The sequence below is a fragment of the Solenopsis invicta genome, chromosome 2, assembly GCF_016802725.1.
Source record: "Solenopsis invicta isolate M01_SB chromosome 2, UNIL_Sinv_3.0, whole genome shotgun sequence".
Taxonomy (NCBI): domain Eukaryota; kingdom Metazoa; phylum Arthropoda; class Insecta; order Hymenoptera; family Formicidae; genus Solenopsis; species Solenopsis invicta.
The window spans coordinates 2670063-2685540 of NC_052665.1; the positions used below are offsets into that span (position 1 = coordinate 2670063).

The window sequence follows — 15478 nt, forward strand, 5'->3', positions numbered from 1 at the left end:
TTTTTTTATGCTTTCTAACATAATCATTTTATATTAAATTAACACACACAAAAATTTGAGTGAACGTGCAATATATATCACATATTTAATATAAATGTTTAAACTGTACTTTTTGAAATATTAGTGTTTATGTCTGCCCTGAAAATCTGGATAAATAATCGTAAGATTCTTATAAAAAATATTGTCAATAATCCAAATGTTAATGTTGTAATAGAGAACTGCCAATAAACATAAACTAATAATTCAAGCACTAAGCACTTTTGGACTATAAACTTAAAAAGATATAATGATTGATAAATAAATACATAAATTTTTGTTAAATTAATGATATGTTAATATACCCGTTTTATATAAGTGTACTTATACTTTAAATAAATTGTATACATATGAAAGCAATGTTCGTAACACACACATTTTATTTTTATTAAACGATACATTTTACTGTTTATTTATTTTATGTTTTCATTTTTATACTATTATATAATACTAAAATTTAAAAAGTAAAAGAAGTTTCAACTTTATTATATAAGTACTTTAAATATTCAAGATAATTTATGCAAACTTTTATTCTGAGCTTAGATGTACTCTAAATAAATAAATAAATGAATAAATTTTATTTCTTTAGAAAACAATCTCTGCATTGTAATAAAATTTTACGCAAATTATTTTAAATGCTTAAAATACTTATATAAAAATTTCAGACTTTTTTATTATTTCTTAACTACAGCACATTTGTACCTCTTAAAATAACGTTTTTAATTCAAGTCGATCGCTATCATTTTTTTATATTATTTTAAAATACAATATAAAAACATTTGTAATTTTTTTCTTATTTGGAAAATAGATGTAAAAGTATGACGAATACATTCCTAAAATTTTGCGCAACATTTTTGTTACATCCGACTCTCTACAGATGTCTGTGATTCCCCGTATTTCCATTCGCGGGTAAATCCGTAAATCCTGCCTGCAGAAAGAATGTAATAGATGCGACGGAATATTAGCTGCCACTTGTGAGGTATTTTTAAAAAAATAATAATCTTTTATTTCAATTTATTTTATCTTTATCTTTAACAGGTTGATTAGCTTGGAAAATATGATTAGCTTGAAGGTTAATTAGCTTTGAAAGTACGATTAGCTCTGAAGAAAGAATGTTGGTTTCTCTTGTCATTGCATAAGTTCATAAATAGGTATGTATATATATATATAAAAAAAAAAAAGAAAAGAAGAAAAAAGCCATAAAGTCGCACATCATCGCCTTATATCTAGTCTTTCGTAAATATATATAATATTTAAATAAACTTAGGTATGATAATAAAATGCCCGACGAGTGGCAGTGGTGGATTACAAGTAAATAACGCGAAATGATACATGAGTAGCGTAAAAAAGTTCTACTAAAATTCCTAAGAGTTTTGGTATATAAAATCTCCTCTAATTGATCTCCGTGGCTCTGCTCGGACTGTACGGGATGGACTCGTCGTCCTCGCCGATCTTCCGCAGCCGCTGCAGCTCCGCATGCCGCGTTCTGAAATATAGTCAATCGTATCGGTTTAGTCGCGATCGCGTGTACGAGATCCATCACTGTGGAATTTGTTTCGATACCTCGCTGAGATCTCCTCCAGCTCCTGTTCTTTCTTGCGGTTCTTGAGGATCCGATATCCGACGCAAACGATTATCAACAGAATGGGAACCAGGCAAGCGAGAACTATGCCAGTGGTAATGCCCGCTGTACGAGAGCTATATTCCTGTTGACCTGCGGTGTGTATAACGAAACATGTCGTACATTACAACACTTGAACGTATAAAAAGAAAAGTGTAGACGAGTGATCGAAAAATCGAATCCAGATGTATAGGAATGTCTTTTTGCGTCGCGTGTTTGCCATCGATTAGGTACGAAAGATTGCAAAGTTTTACAATGAATTGTGTAGCAGTTCCTTTAGGATAACAGTATTGTTCCTCTGGCATATAGCAATAAATATTTTATGTAGACTTTTATTATTTTATATAGAGTGTGTTTCGGCCTACATTTTTCTATCCTACCGGAAAAAAATTCTATGAAGTTCTATATAAATTTTTTAAATAATACCAAAATCTGCAAAAATGCTAAAATCTTTTGTTAATTTTAATAATTATGTGGACTAAAAAAAAATATTTTTACGAAAAAATAAATAATTTTAAAAAATTTCTATTTTTAATAGAACTTTGTACTTATTCATAGAAATTTTTTCCGTAAATTACTTAGAAATGTCTAGAATGGTAAAGTTTCCGTTATAGTTTCACTGAAAAAATCATAAAAAAACACAAAAATGATGCAGTACAAAAATATAAAAATTTAGAAAAATTTAGAAAAATATTTTAATTCTACCATTTTTTAATTTGTGTAGAATTTTGTAGAATTTTTTTTCACCAGAGTAGTGTACTGGCATTACTGAAAAATTGTTCTGCTATTAACACGCAGTATACTGCGACAGTATCTAGTTTCATCAATGGCGTCATAAATAGTAGCCGTTGTGAGCACTGGAGCTCTTGATATGAGGCTGTTGCAATATAATATGATCTCGTTTAAAACCCTTTACTTTCGTTTAAAACTTTCAATGTTATTAAATATATTAACATAATTTAGCTTTATGTGTTTGTCCATCGTGTCTGGTTCTGCTTAAGGATTTGACACGATTAAATAAGTTGTACAAAGGACAATATGTTATAAATAAATCGACAACGTATAATGTGTTGAGGTCCAGATTAATGTGAAGTCGAGTCCAATAGTATGAAGTTGAAAAATATATTGTGTGAAAATGAAAAATTGATTGATTTCGTCGTAGACTTTCCTAACAAAAGTAAAGTTGAAGCAATATTCGGATTGAAGCAAAAACTACAATTTACTGCGATTACTACAATACCGTTCCGAAATACAATGTCACCATGCAATGTCACAGTAACAAAGTAATTTTGAAATTGCTGCGACAGTAGACTTTTATGACGTCATAATAATTGCACCAATAAAAAGGGAACACACCCATAGATGATATCCAATAGAAAGAGTATAACAGAAGAGAAATTTAATGTTTAGACGGAGCATACGATAAAAGCAAACAGTTTGCAATCATTTTCGCGCGTATGCTTAACTTAAACAATTTTCTTCTATTGGCATTAAAAAAATAATAGATCTAAAATTACGATGATGAAAACCAATTTACCGTAAAATCTCATAAAATTTCGTGCCATTAGAATAGCGAAACTTGTAAGTTCTAATTAATTCTATTAACAATAGAAAACATCAATATTATTAAATGAATTCATAATGATCAAATAAAGTATTTCAATGAGAAAGAAGGAGAGGAAAAAGGAAGATTGGAAAAATTCACAACTCTGGTGGAAATTTCCATTCCATTCTAATGCTGTTCTAATGCTGCATCATAATGATGTAAATCGATTGTTTCTTTAACTGTGTATGCATGTGGAATAGAAATTTCCGTCATCTCATTTAATGATGTATAAAATTTTATTAAGATTCTTTTACAATACGTGAACACAAGTATACCATGCGATTAAATTGCCATAAGTACTATTAGTATAATTATACAAACCAATTCTACAATTAAATAGTTGCTATTGCATTTAACCGTTGCTTAGAACCACGTAATGTTTGATCTAATATATCAATTCACACTATCGTATACATAGACGTGAAATAATACGTATACTCTGAATACAATTAATACTGTAACTATTTCTATTCCACAGCAAGAACAGTACATATAATATCTCTATTATCTATAATATACACTAAAACAACTTCGAACAATACGGAAATGATAAATGATAATGGAGTTATATTCGGAATATCATTTAAATTATCATCAAAAGAGAAACTAATTAGCTGCAGTTTTTGTGCTAGATTCTAAATCAATCGCGCATCAAATTAATTGATATTTTGCGAGCAATATTAATTTTACGTGTGTGCAAGATGTATGTACGTTATTTAAAATCGGAATCAAGGTATATTGTCATGGTTACATGCACACATGCATACTGGCTAAAACTACGCGTGTAAATAAAGCAATTTCGTCTGAGTAGAATATATATATCTTTACTACACAATTGTTATGCGCACTAACGAGAGATGAATATCATATCTAAACGTCGCTCTCTTTCGTAGGGCTGCCTGTTTTTCTAATCGAGTCCGTGCCCGAATCCGACCCCGTGGGCGAGATAGGGTCCTTCAGATCCCATTCTTTATCCTCGAAGTCAATATCCGGTCTATTGGGTAAGGGTTCATGGGTGCGGTACACTCTGTCGTAAGTACGACGCTTCCTAGTGCCGCTATTAGTTTCAATTGTGCTAGTGTCGCTAATTGGTGTAATGGCCCTATCGTCGTACTTTAACGGCGCGTTCTGCTTCAGCGTAGATTCATTGTCGATACCAGAATCGCGCTCGGAATAACGCCAAGATTTCATCGAACCTCCCGGCGAGTGGTTTCTTTTGATATAAATAAAGCTGCCGGCGATGCAGGCCACCACAGGTAATAACACGACGCAAATAATTCCCATTACGGTCCACGCTGTACGCTGAACGTATTCGACCTGACCTATATTTATATTATAAAGCGTATCAATCGCAGCACGAAAAAGGGGGAAAACACTTTGATTTGAAAATTCCGTTTGAGGGAAAAAGAAAAGATTATTCGTTGAGAAATATCAGAGAGTACTGAGAAAAGAGTTCGGTTGTAGCTACCAAATATTGAACGAACTAATGTCAATTAAACATTTTGTTAATACTACTAAAAATAATTTTTCTTTTCTAAATATTCAGTGAGTATAACTGAATTTGATAATATTTATACGAACGAAATGTTTAATTGGCATTATTTCACTCAACGTTTGATAGTTATTGCCAAACTTTTTTTTCAGTGAAACAAAGGGAGAAAAGATGAAAGACATGAAAATCGTGTCAAATCGTTCAATATGTTGTTTGTTAGCAGTTCTATGAGCTCCCTTTGGCGAAAACAGACTCTTGTTGATTAATTGCTGGACTGGTAAGATCAGACTCGATTTAACTTTTAAAACGAATTGATGGAATTTGAGTCTCGCCTCGAGTTTACCGGTCCGATAAATGCGCTCCCATTAAATATTTTCTCTACGTTATACCTTATTGCATTCCTTATTCTCCTACTTCGTTTAAGATCGTTAATCAGGTACAGTGAGATTGCAGTGAGAAACTGATGCGTTAAATAATAGAGTAGGAATACTTACGAAGGCATTCCGTGTATCCGTATTCCGGGGTGTTCCATCGTCCTTCCGGTAGGCACACTCGACGTTTATCACCGACCAACGTGAAATCCTGATTGCATTCGAAGCTCACTTTCGTCCCAGGCACGAATAGAAAATTGCTCTTACGTCCAAATCGTGGTGTTTCCAATACACCGCAGGATATAACTTAAAAAATAAAATACATACATATACGTGGATGTGTGCGTGTGTGTGCTTTATATACAATATACAGAGTATCCCAGATCATCCAGTATATCCTTTTTAGAATGAATGAAAGTGATTTTTATCAAAAAACCCACTAAAGCTTTGACGGCTAAATCGAGTACACTATACCGAATGGTGATATTTTCAACTTTCGATTCCGAGCGAAAATAGACTATCCAGATCGGACGTTGAATTTTTTAAATGTAACATATACGCTACATTTACTTTTTATTGTAGGTTCGAATTAAACGCAAAAAGAAAAAGAAAAATTTTATCTCAAACATTTTTTCTAAAAACATCTCTATTAAGCTTAAAATGATCTTAAAAGTAAATGCGATAATATAAACTTAAATAGAAGATTAATTTTTAGAAAAAATGGTTCATATAAAAGTTTCTTACTTTTTTTATGTGTAATTCGAACCTGCAATAAAAAGGTACCATATCCTTTCCGTTTTAAAAGGAATGTACGGGTAATATTGAATATTATACACACATATATATTCTTACATATATACTCTTTGATAAAAAAAGTTACGCATACGTCAATTCAACCTTTCAATTGTCAACCTTTAAATTCATTACGAAAAAAATCATACAATAATGTTCTTGATTTTAAAGGGAAAAGCTTGAAACCATTTTTTTCTGCCGAAACTCTAATAGTTTAAAGGTCACTAGTCTATTAGATTTGTATATAACTTTTTTAATTAAAGAATGTACGTATGTTATAAATTTTTATTTTATATATGTAGAAATCAGAAAAAATTAACGGAGCTAATTACAAAATTTGAATTTGGGTCTCTGATTCTTATTCCTAGCATTTAGCATGCTACATCACGAGCACTGCTTTATTGATCTCACAGATAACAGTTTCAGATATTTATAATTTGCTCTATGGTTCTTTCCAATTTCCTACACATATATGTATAAACATACTAAATCTAGCAAACTAAAAAGATTTTTTAGATTATTTTAGATAGAGAAAGGTACGTTGTTATATAAATTGTATTTAAAAGTTCTCACGGATTCACTTACCTTCCTCTTTGTTCAACGCTCGGATTTGAGTGTAGGTATCGTAGTAATTTCGGGTAAAGTGCGCTAAATCTCGGTTCAACGTCATAACGTAATCATATTGACACTGATACGAATCGCTGCACAGTTGAGCTGCGCGCTCTGCGATGTACGACTTATTCACCGGGAGTATTTCTGATGGATACTTTCCAAATTCCGGCTCGAACGTGCGATTAGCGTAGTAGCTCGCCGTTCTACCAAACTCCCTGTGGAATAAAGCCGCTCCCAACAGTTTGTTCTCCTTATCTTCTAACATCCAATGCAACGCGAAGTCTGTGTGAACAGTCCTGGAACTGTTTACGCTACCGATTGGGACTTGATATCCGCTTGGACTCGTCAAATCGTCCGTTTTATCGAAATTCCAAATGCCGAACAGTCCCCTGGTTTTATTCTAGAATAAAAGAGTATAATATTTTCTAAATATTTTTCACATTTGACAAATGTAAATTTAAACTACTCCCTTGATATCTTTTATGTAAATTTTACGCGTACATTCGTACACTGGTTTCGATCCTTGCACGTAGTACAATATGTAACAGAAAGAAACATTTGTTTCTTACCAGATATGACCACGGTAGATATACTCGAGTGGATAAAAATCCCTCGTTCTCCACGACTTCTACGCCAGCACCGGTGTCGAGCATAACAATGACCTCGCTCTGATTCAGGATATACGTCGGTGTATAAACGACCACCCCGGGGAAATGTTGGAATTTTAAGGCTGGTCTATCAAAATATATTCTTTGACCATCCGCGAAAACATCCAGTCTGTATCGCCATTGTGCATGTTTAGGTCTCAAACGAACTTCGATAGTAGCGGAATTATTACCCCTCACTGCGAGACATATGATGCATCAATTATGAAGCTATTATTATCAATATAACAGCAGTATTAATATTAAATTGAAAACCCTATTGTTAGAATGTGAACGATCATGTTCTGTTTAAATTTTTTATACTATCATATCGCTTAAATCGATACGTTTTAAAAATTAAAAAATTTCCGCAGAAAAGAGATCTTACGTTAATAAATGAAATTGTCAAATGCCAGAGAAGAAAGTTATTTTTAAATATAACATTATTAAGAAAATAATATTTTTAAATAAAATATTAGTAAAATACATATTGAATCCACAGAACAGAATTAAATGCAACTTGAATCTGAAAATCAATCAAGTTGTTCCCTGTCAGAAAATTTTCAGCCATAGAATAGTAGAAACTCACCTGCTACCGAGGTAAGATGCGTCGCCATCACTGGACCGAACATGTTGGGTGGCATTTGCTCAAATCTACCTTGAACATCGAGTTTATCTTTGATATCGTTCACTCGTAACAGAACAAACTCGCCTTTGCCGTTAAAGGTATACTCCACGTTGTCGAACGTGACGAAGTGAGGATCGCCGAACACCGTCGCCACTCCTGGCGATTGATAGGCGATGCAATCCTGCGATGGTCTCCTTTCGAATCGGAACGTCTCGCAACCGACAGCCTGTTCTTCCTGCCAGAGACAACACGCATACATAGGCACCACGTCGTGCCACCAGTGCGAGAGTGTCGGGACTTTATTAGCCTCATTCCATGGGAAGAAACCTAAATTGTGAGATCGATGCGGTCGCGATCCCCATTGCTGATCATAAGTTAACATCAAGAAACCATTTTTGTCGTAGCAACATTGCTGCTCCGCACCGTCCATGCTGAAATAACATGAATAAGTTGCAGCGTAAGACTTAAATTACTTAAGGCATTATACTATTATTGGACGTTAAATAATCTATTACAAATTAAAAATGAATGACTGCACTGAAAGAATAATTTTGTTGAAATACAGATCTGAAAATAATTATGTTGACAATATAAAAAATTGTATTGGACGGTTAGCTTAGTTGCTAAAATGTTAAAACTGTTTGCAGCAATATTATCATACTTGGACATCCTACATAATTATGATGGCTCAACATAAAATTATTTCCTAATCTGTATCTAACTAAATTTTTAGACGCTGCAGTAAAATTGTTCTTTCCGCGTGTGAAGCGAAACGGGCTAATGAAAGTACGGCGCAGTTATTGGAGTGCAATTACGTGATTATCATGTTTAACTTTATATTATACAAAATCCGAACATTTCGGCTCTCATCAACGTTTATTGTAGCAGTTTTCAATGATTCGTGAAAGGATTTGGGAATAAGCCGCTCTTAGCTGTTTGCCTTCAAAGAGAATTTTATTGCGGCCGTATAATCGTAATCTACTACTATATCAAAACTTGGTGATTTCGAACCCCCTTGATGATTGGAATGTTGGGTAATGGACTTGTCACGCCTCAATTTCATTTGTGGTGCGTTCCACCTACAGAGGAGTAGCGCTGCTTTTGATTCAATTAAGCTAAAAGCGACTGAATTTCCAGATCCATCCGTGGGACAGTGGAAACTATCACCAATGCTGATAATATCTCGTAAATAGCCAAAAGTTAAAATATATTATGACCGTCACGTAATTGTGCTCCAATAATTGCATTCTATCTTCATCAGCTCGTTCCGCTTCATAGTTACTTTTTGAGGTTTCTTCTCAATTTTACAAACGATTGACTCATCCGAGAGACTTTATCAATAATTATAACTTTATCAGTAATGATCGGTTATTAAAAACTTTATTAGTTACTATATATATAGATAAACTATCTCTCCAAAGTGGAAGCTTACTTACTTTGGCGCACCTGTCCTCACACAGTGAGACGCATACTGATTATAATAGCAATCTATATTCGAATCTTTATCGCAGGTGTAATCCGGAAGAAAACGACCTTTGTCATACAGAGCGTGATCCAGGATGCAGGGGCAAAGCGCTACTTCGGAGGCGAAGTTTTTGAGATACCGATCGTGCATGATCCACTTGTCGCAGATTTTTTGAGGCCATTTCGAACCGTATTGGCGTTCCCATTGAGGAGCGAAGTACCAACCAAGAGGAATTGGTCTACTCCACAGGCTCCTACATTGAAATCATTAAGACACGTTATCCCACACAGAATTAATAGATTACAAATATTTCATCTTGCAAAACTTACGGTGTTATCGATAGTCCCGAATATAAGTGCGGATCGGTCAAGTTAATTTGAATGAAGCCAAATATCATGTCCTGATGATATGGATTGTACGCGTCTCGGTATTTGGCTGGTTTAATAGCGTATTTGCCGATATTAGTATGCGAACTCTGAAATACGTATGACAATTTAATATATCGCTATTCCATCTTTCTACTGTCTCGGATTGTCTCGTACAAACCTCTAGAACTGTTATAAATTCAAACTCGGGTCTCGTCTTGGTCTCTTTGTATCCCCATAATGATATTTGAATCCCTGCTCCTATATTGGTAGTTAAATTATACGCGTTCCATGTGATCTTTATTTCTGCGGGATCCTTTTGGTGAACGGCCTCTTTGTCGATGAAGAAAATCCTCTCCGTCGCTGTTGCTGGGGTTTCTACAAGTGGAAGTATCACGGAATTTTATTGTGAATAATAGAATAGAATTTATTTACTTCAGCTTACAAGTCAAGAAGGGACTTTGTTTGCCCTATTTACTTTATTCAACACATATTTATCTTTAATAAAATATTAACATTAAATATTATTATTTCTTTTTAATTATTTCTCTCTTATCTATTTAGAGTAAATAATTTATATAATGTAATAAATAATGTGTACAAAAATCTTTTGACTTGATTAAATGCAATATGGCGAGGCATGCTAAGTTTTAATATTTTATTTTGAACTTAAGTCTGTTTTATATGACTTAGAGTTTGCGTAAAATATAATTAAACAATATAATTAAAAAAAAATTCTACCAATTAAACATAGGATTAAAAATATTATTTTTTTAAATTTAAGTTTGTCTCAATAATACTTGGCTAATTAGATTTACTTCAGATTTCTTTTTCAACAGTTTTTATTTTACAGTGCATACACTTTCAAATGCATATATTTTATATTTTTTAAAAGGTTTTCTAAAAACTTACTTAAAAATTTATCTACGCATCTATTTGTCTTTTAAATATAAAAAAATTCAAACATTTTTTAAATTTTGCCATCTGCCAGGTCGAATCCGTTTAAAATTTACCAATTTTCACATTGGACTTGCCTTCAGCTACTTTATTCAGTTCAGAAACTTTAGTTTAAATAGAGTTGAAAACAGCTTGGTAAATCGTTAATAATAATGTATAGTGTGATTCATAGTTTTTCTGCAATAAATTCCATATTTAACCATGAATGTCTTATTAATCATTGTTATTTTTTTATCGATATCAAAAATTCCTTTTAATGGTTAAAAGTCCTAATAATATACTTAATTTTAATTTCAAACAACTTCTCCATTACATCTTCGTATTGTAATTATAATGACAATAATAATTATGATGACATGTAATTATAATGACAATATAATTATAATTATAATGACAAAGTAATAAATATCATGTAAAAATTGTCTTCTCTTTTGCAATTTTAACTGCAAATTTCATAATATTATAACAAATTGGTAATTGAATTCATATTCAATGTTTTAAAAAAAATTACAGAAAATGACTAATCTCGTTCTGACATTATTTTTTTGTTGAACTGTGTAATGAAAATATTTCGATTTTGCTCTATCAAATACTTATAACTAATATCGAAGAGACGTATATTGAATAAAATTAATTTTTAAGTGGAAATGAAAGAATTCTTACCGACAAAATATTTTCCTTTCCAATCGTAAGTACCACTATCAATTGCAATGTAGAAACGTATGTAGCCCTCGTACTTCAAGAAAGGCTGCACACAAATTGCGCGATTTTTGTCTATAACCGTGCCCATCACTACCTCGTTCTCAAAGCGGCACTTGATCTTCTGACTCTCGTTGAAACACGGTCCGGTAATATTGACAACGGTACCGCCCAGCATGTTTCCGGATTCCGGAGCGAAAACCAGCGGCAGATGAGCTCCAGCTGTGCATTATTGTATAATGAAAGTCATTGAAATTCTTGGGCTTATAATTAAAAAAAAAAAAAAACGGAGCTTTCTTACCGATGTCTTTATTACAGGTACCCAGCATTATTTTTTCATCTATCCTGAATATGTGCCGTCCTGGGAAACCGTTTGCCCATCCCCTGCCTGTTAAGTCGCGGATCGTGGTCGCTTGAGAGTAAGGCTTATACTCGTAGCTCTGAGTACCATTTCCAGCATTAAATCCAACCTACGACGAATGAGTTTCGTAAGTAAATTTATGTTCAAAACGACTTTTATTCCCTCGAAGTAGCTCTTATTCCGTCCTGCTTGAATATTATAATTCGGGCGCAACGCAGAAAATATCAAAATCCTAATGTAAAAACTATCTCATTAAAATATCTTCAAGATATTTTTAAAATATGTCTAAAAGTTGTCTAACAATGAGATGTCTAAAATAATGTCTAAAAAGATTTTATTGAAGATATTTTTGTAAAATTTCTAAAAGATATCTGCAAACATCTGACAGACATTTTAAAAGGTATCTTTAAAAGATTTATCACATAAGATTTTTATATTTTTAAAATATCTAAATATTTGAATAAAATCTCAAAATGTTGCATTAAATATTGTTAGATCTTTAAAAAGCTTTCCCGAAACTTTCCAAAAGTCAAAGTTAATGGCTTATAAAATTAATTTAGTTATGTTAAAAGTTATATGAACAAAAAATTAACTTAATTAAAATGTAAGATTAAATTAAGTTAAATTAAAAGTTAATTTTAAAAAGCAATATTCATATTAAATTAAAAGTTTCTAATTATTTAAATGTTAGATTATTCAAAACAATTATAATATAAATCATCAAATTTTTATTATTCTATTTGTAAAATAAGTTTACATAAAATAAGTTTACAAAAACATTGTTTTATTTTACTTAGAAATGTATTTTTTCTTTTATAATTTTTTTTTAACCTATAAACTTTTAGTTTAGAAAAAATATTAGTAAATTAAAGTTATAATATTAGTAAATTAATTGTGTTTCAAAAATCACTTATTAAAGTTAAAAATTAAATCATTTAAAATTAACTAAATTAAGTTAAAAGTTATTAACTTTTTAACTTTATTATTTAACTCTTTTTTAACTAGTTATTATCCAATCCTGCTTTTTAGAGATCTAAAAAATAGCTTTTTAAGAATTTAAAGAAAAAGTGAACTTGAGTAAAATGTAATATAAAACTTATACTTATTCCGCAAATTACTTACAAATGCAGGAACTCCATTCTCGCCCAGAGTTGTATCACCGCCCGCTTCGGTATGACTCGTCCATCTCAGGTTGAGGTAATTGAAAATTGCGTATGCGAAGACCTCGTCAGTAGCCAAAACTAGTTGAAACGTATTGGTTGTGTGAAGAGACGAATCGATACCACCCGTAAAGGACATATTTTTCCAAGTTGCAATAAGAGCGTGCTTAGGTATGAATGAATCAGCGCCGACAACACCCTCACGGATGTCCCACATGACACGCTCGCGCATTTCTACTCCAAACTGATCGGTTCTTGTTTGTAAATCCCTTTCGAGCCTGAGGAGCACAGTTGCGTTTGGTAAATCTCTTCGACTTGGAAAATTCACTTGAAATTTACAAATTTCAAAAACAAGCTCAGAACAGCACGTCAAATTTTTTAATTATGCGTACCTGAAGTACACCCCCGGTTTTCTTTTATCAATATCGTCCTCTCTTATCATTCCTATGCGACATTTACTGAAAAAAATGCCGATGAAGGCAGGATCGTTCTTTTTAGGCCAGTCTTTAATCGGAAACACAAGAGGATACGTAAGGTGCTCCGGTGGATCACTGAACTCCAAGTATCCATTAACAGTTAACTAAAACGTTACGTAGTATTTAATTGTATTCAGCGACAAAAAAAAATTTGTTTATCGTAATATAACTTTTTTAACTTTTATTAATAATTATTTAATATTAATTTTTCTGACTGATAAAATATTTGGACACCCACGTTGGGATACTCGATTGTTAATTCAGATTTTTAAATTAACTGTGCAATTATTAGGTATTTATATTATTACTGCTTTTAAGAAAAAATGTTTCAATAAACTGATTAGCTGTACTTATACCTAATGATACTGTATTAGTAATTGGTGAAACATTATCGATTACTCGGGAAAAATGTTTTATATATAATTATATACCTATTTATATATAATTTTATATATATATATATATATATATATATATATATAGACATGTTTCATGTATACATATAATTATATATATAGAATTTTTTACGGGTACCAATGTAGTAATCAGTTTATTGAAATATTTTCTCTTATGGGTGTACAAGTATTTATATTGTCAAAAATTTTATACAAAAACAATATATAAAAATTTGTAAAACTGTAAATTTAATTTTAAAAAATTGAATTTTACTACTAAAAAATAAAAAATAAGGTTTATTTATAAAATTTCATTAATTTTATATAAGCGATCGTACTCTCGTGTAGTTGAATCTGAAGCCGAAGAAAGGTAATTGGAAATTCAAATTTTTGTGAATTTGTAGATTCGTTGCCTGCAGAGCCGATTGGTAATCACCCTTATCATCATTGCCACCCTTATCGAAATACCAATACATAAATTCAGATCGAATCTCTTGCAATCTTTCTTTTGTTATTGTATAAAAAGGTACATTGTCATTCGGGCGAGGCGCGTATCTCTCAGCCTCAGGTAATTTAGAATCTATATGGAAAAGGGAATCGATCAAATTAATGCTATTAAAAATGTAATAAAAATTAAATTATTATTGCATAATATTATTCCACGCTTAAATCTCTTATATATTTCTGTTGAATCCATGATATTCCTAATTGTACGGATGTAATAAAAATATCTCTGATATCATTGCGATGTAGAAAATAAATGCAAATCGATAATGCGTTTGATTAGAATCAATCATTAAACCCACATGAGTTCATGATCTATCAAAAATGGCTTGTTTCATCCAATGAATCATCTCCGATTCATGTTAAAGTGAGTAACTGATAAATACGCCGTGTGATAAGCGGCGATATGGATTGTCTTCTATCGCGCGCGAGGTAAAATATACGTAAGAACTCGAATAAAACGCGAGACTCGGATTGAATTATTTTAAATCGCCGTTTCAAGAGCAAGATATTTCGAAGAAAATGTCAGTCAAAAGGAAAATCATAGAAAATAGATCTCGTGGTTACACGTTGCTCAATACCACTCATTACGAAATGATGGTCACGCCCACTGATAACGGATTACTTACCGTATCTTACATATTTTCCGGACTTTGCGTTCGCCTTTTTACCGGAAACTTTTTGAACGATAGGCAAATCCGTTCCGGAGTTGCCCTTCGCTGCGAAATCTTCAACGTCCGGCAACACTTGCACCGGACTTTCCTCTACGTCGACCTTCTTCTCGACGGGACCTAAATTTTCCTCTTCCTCGACGAGATCATCGAGCTCCAGATGAACCGCTTTCGTTTGCGGCGGCAAACCGACGCTGTCCTCCGTACTTTCGTTCTCGATCAACTCAGGTGAATTCAATCGGAATGCACTTTCAAACGTCTCGTTTGTATTTTGCGCGGTAATTTCACGTGGTATTAATGAAACAAGACACGCGAAAAGAAGGATCCATTTCGATAATGCGAAAATGCAATCGAGCTTCCTCCACGACGCTCGAGGTCGCATTTTCGTAGAGCGAATGGTGTACCAACTAATTACTCTAATACGCACAACGAGACTGAACTCGAGGATTCATCCAAGTAACAGGTATACGCGATAACGTACTGATATCATCGGCTCTAATATGATAACATTTATCTCTCTACTACAGGTGGGTGCGTAGAACGAACGGGAAAGTAAGTACAACCCATACGTTCTACTTACGAAAAGGGCGTTTCCGCTCACAAAAGAAAAATGTATTTCGTTG

General features: G+C 32.6%; 1 protein-coding gene across 2 annotated transcripts; it reads right to left on the reverse strand.

Moving 5' to 3' along the window:
* Nucleotides 1–769: 769 nt before the first annotated feature.
* Nucleotides 770–15316, reverse strand: LOC105196469 (protein mesh). 2 transcript variants are annotated; one of them, XM_011162424.3, is made up of 15 exons: nt 14814–15311; nt 14019–14260; nt 13202–13389; nt 12772–13087; nt 11590–11758; nt 11253–11510; nt 9814–10010; nt 9597–9742; nt 9239–9520; nt 7764–8233; nt 7100–7374; nt 6504–6930; nt 5250–5432; nt 1600–1750; nt 770–1522 (listed from the first exon to the last, which is right to left on the reverse strand). In XM_011162424.3, the coding sequence occupies exons 1-15, from the start codon at nt 15235–15237 to the stop codon at nt 1429–1431; spliced, it is 3822 nt and encodes a 1273-aa protein (XP_011160726.2). In that variant the 5' UTR covers nt 15238–15311; the 3' UTR covers nt 770–1428. The 2 variants fall into 2 exon arrangements, with proteins under 2 accessions (XP_011160726.2, XP_011160725.2); XM_011162423.3 differs by lacking the exons at nt 770–1522; nt 1600–1750 and adding an exon at nt 3481–4585 and having other exon boundaries at nt 14814–15316.
* Between the last annotated feature and the right edge of the window lie 162 nt (nt 15317–15478).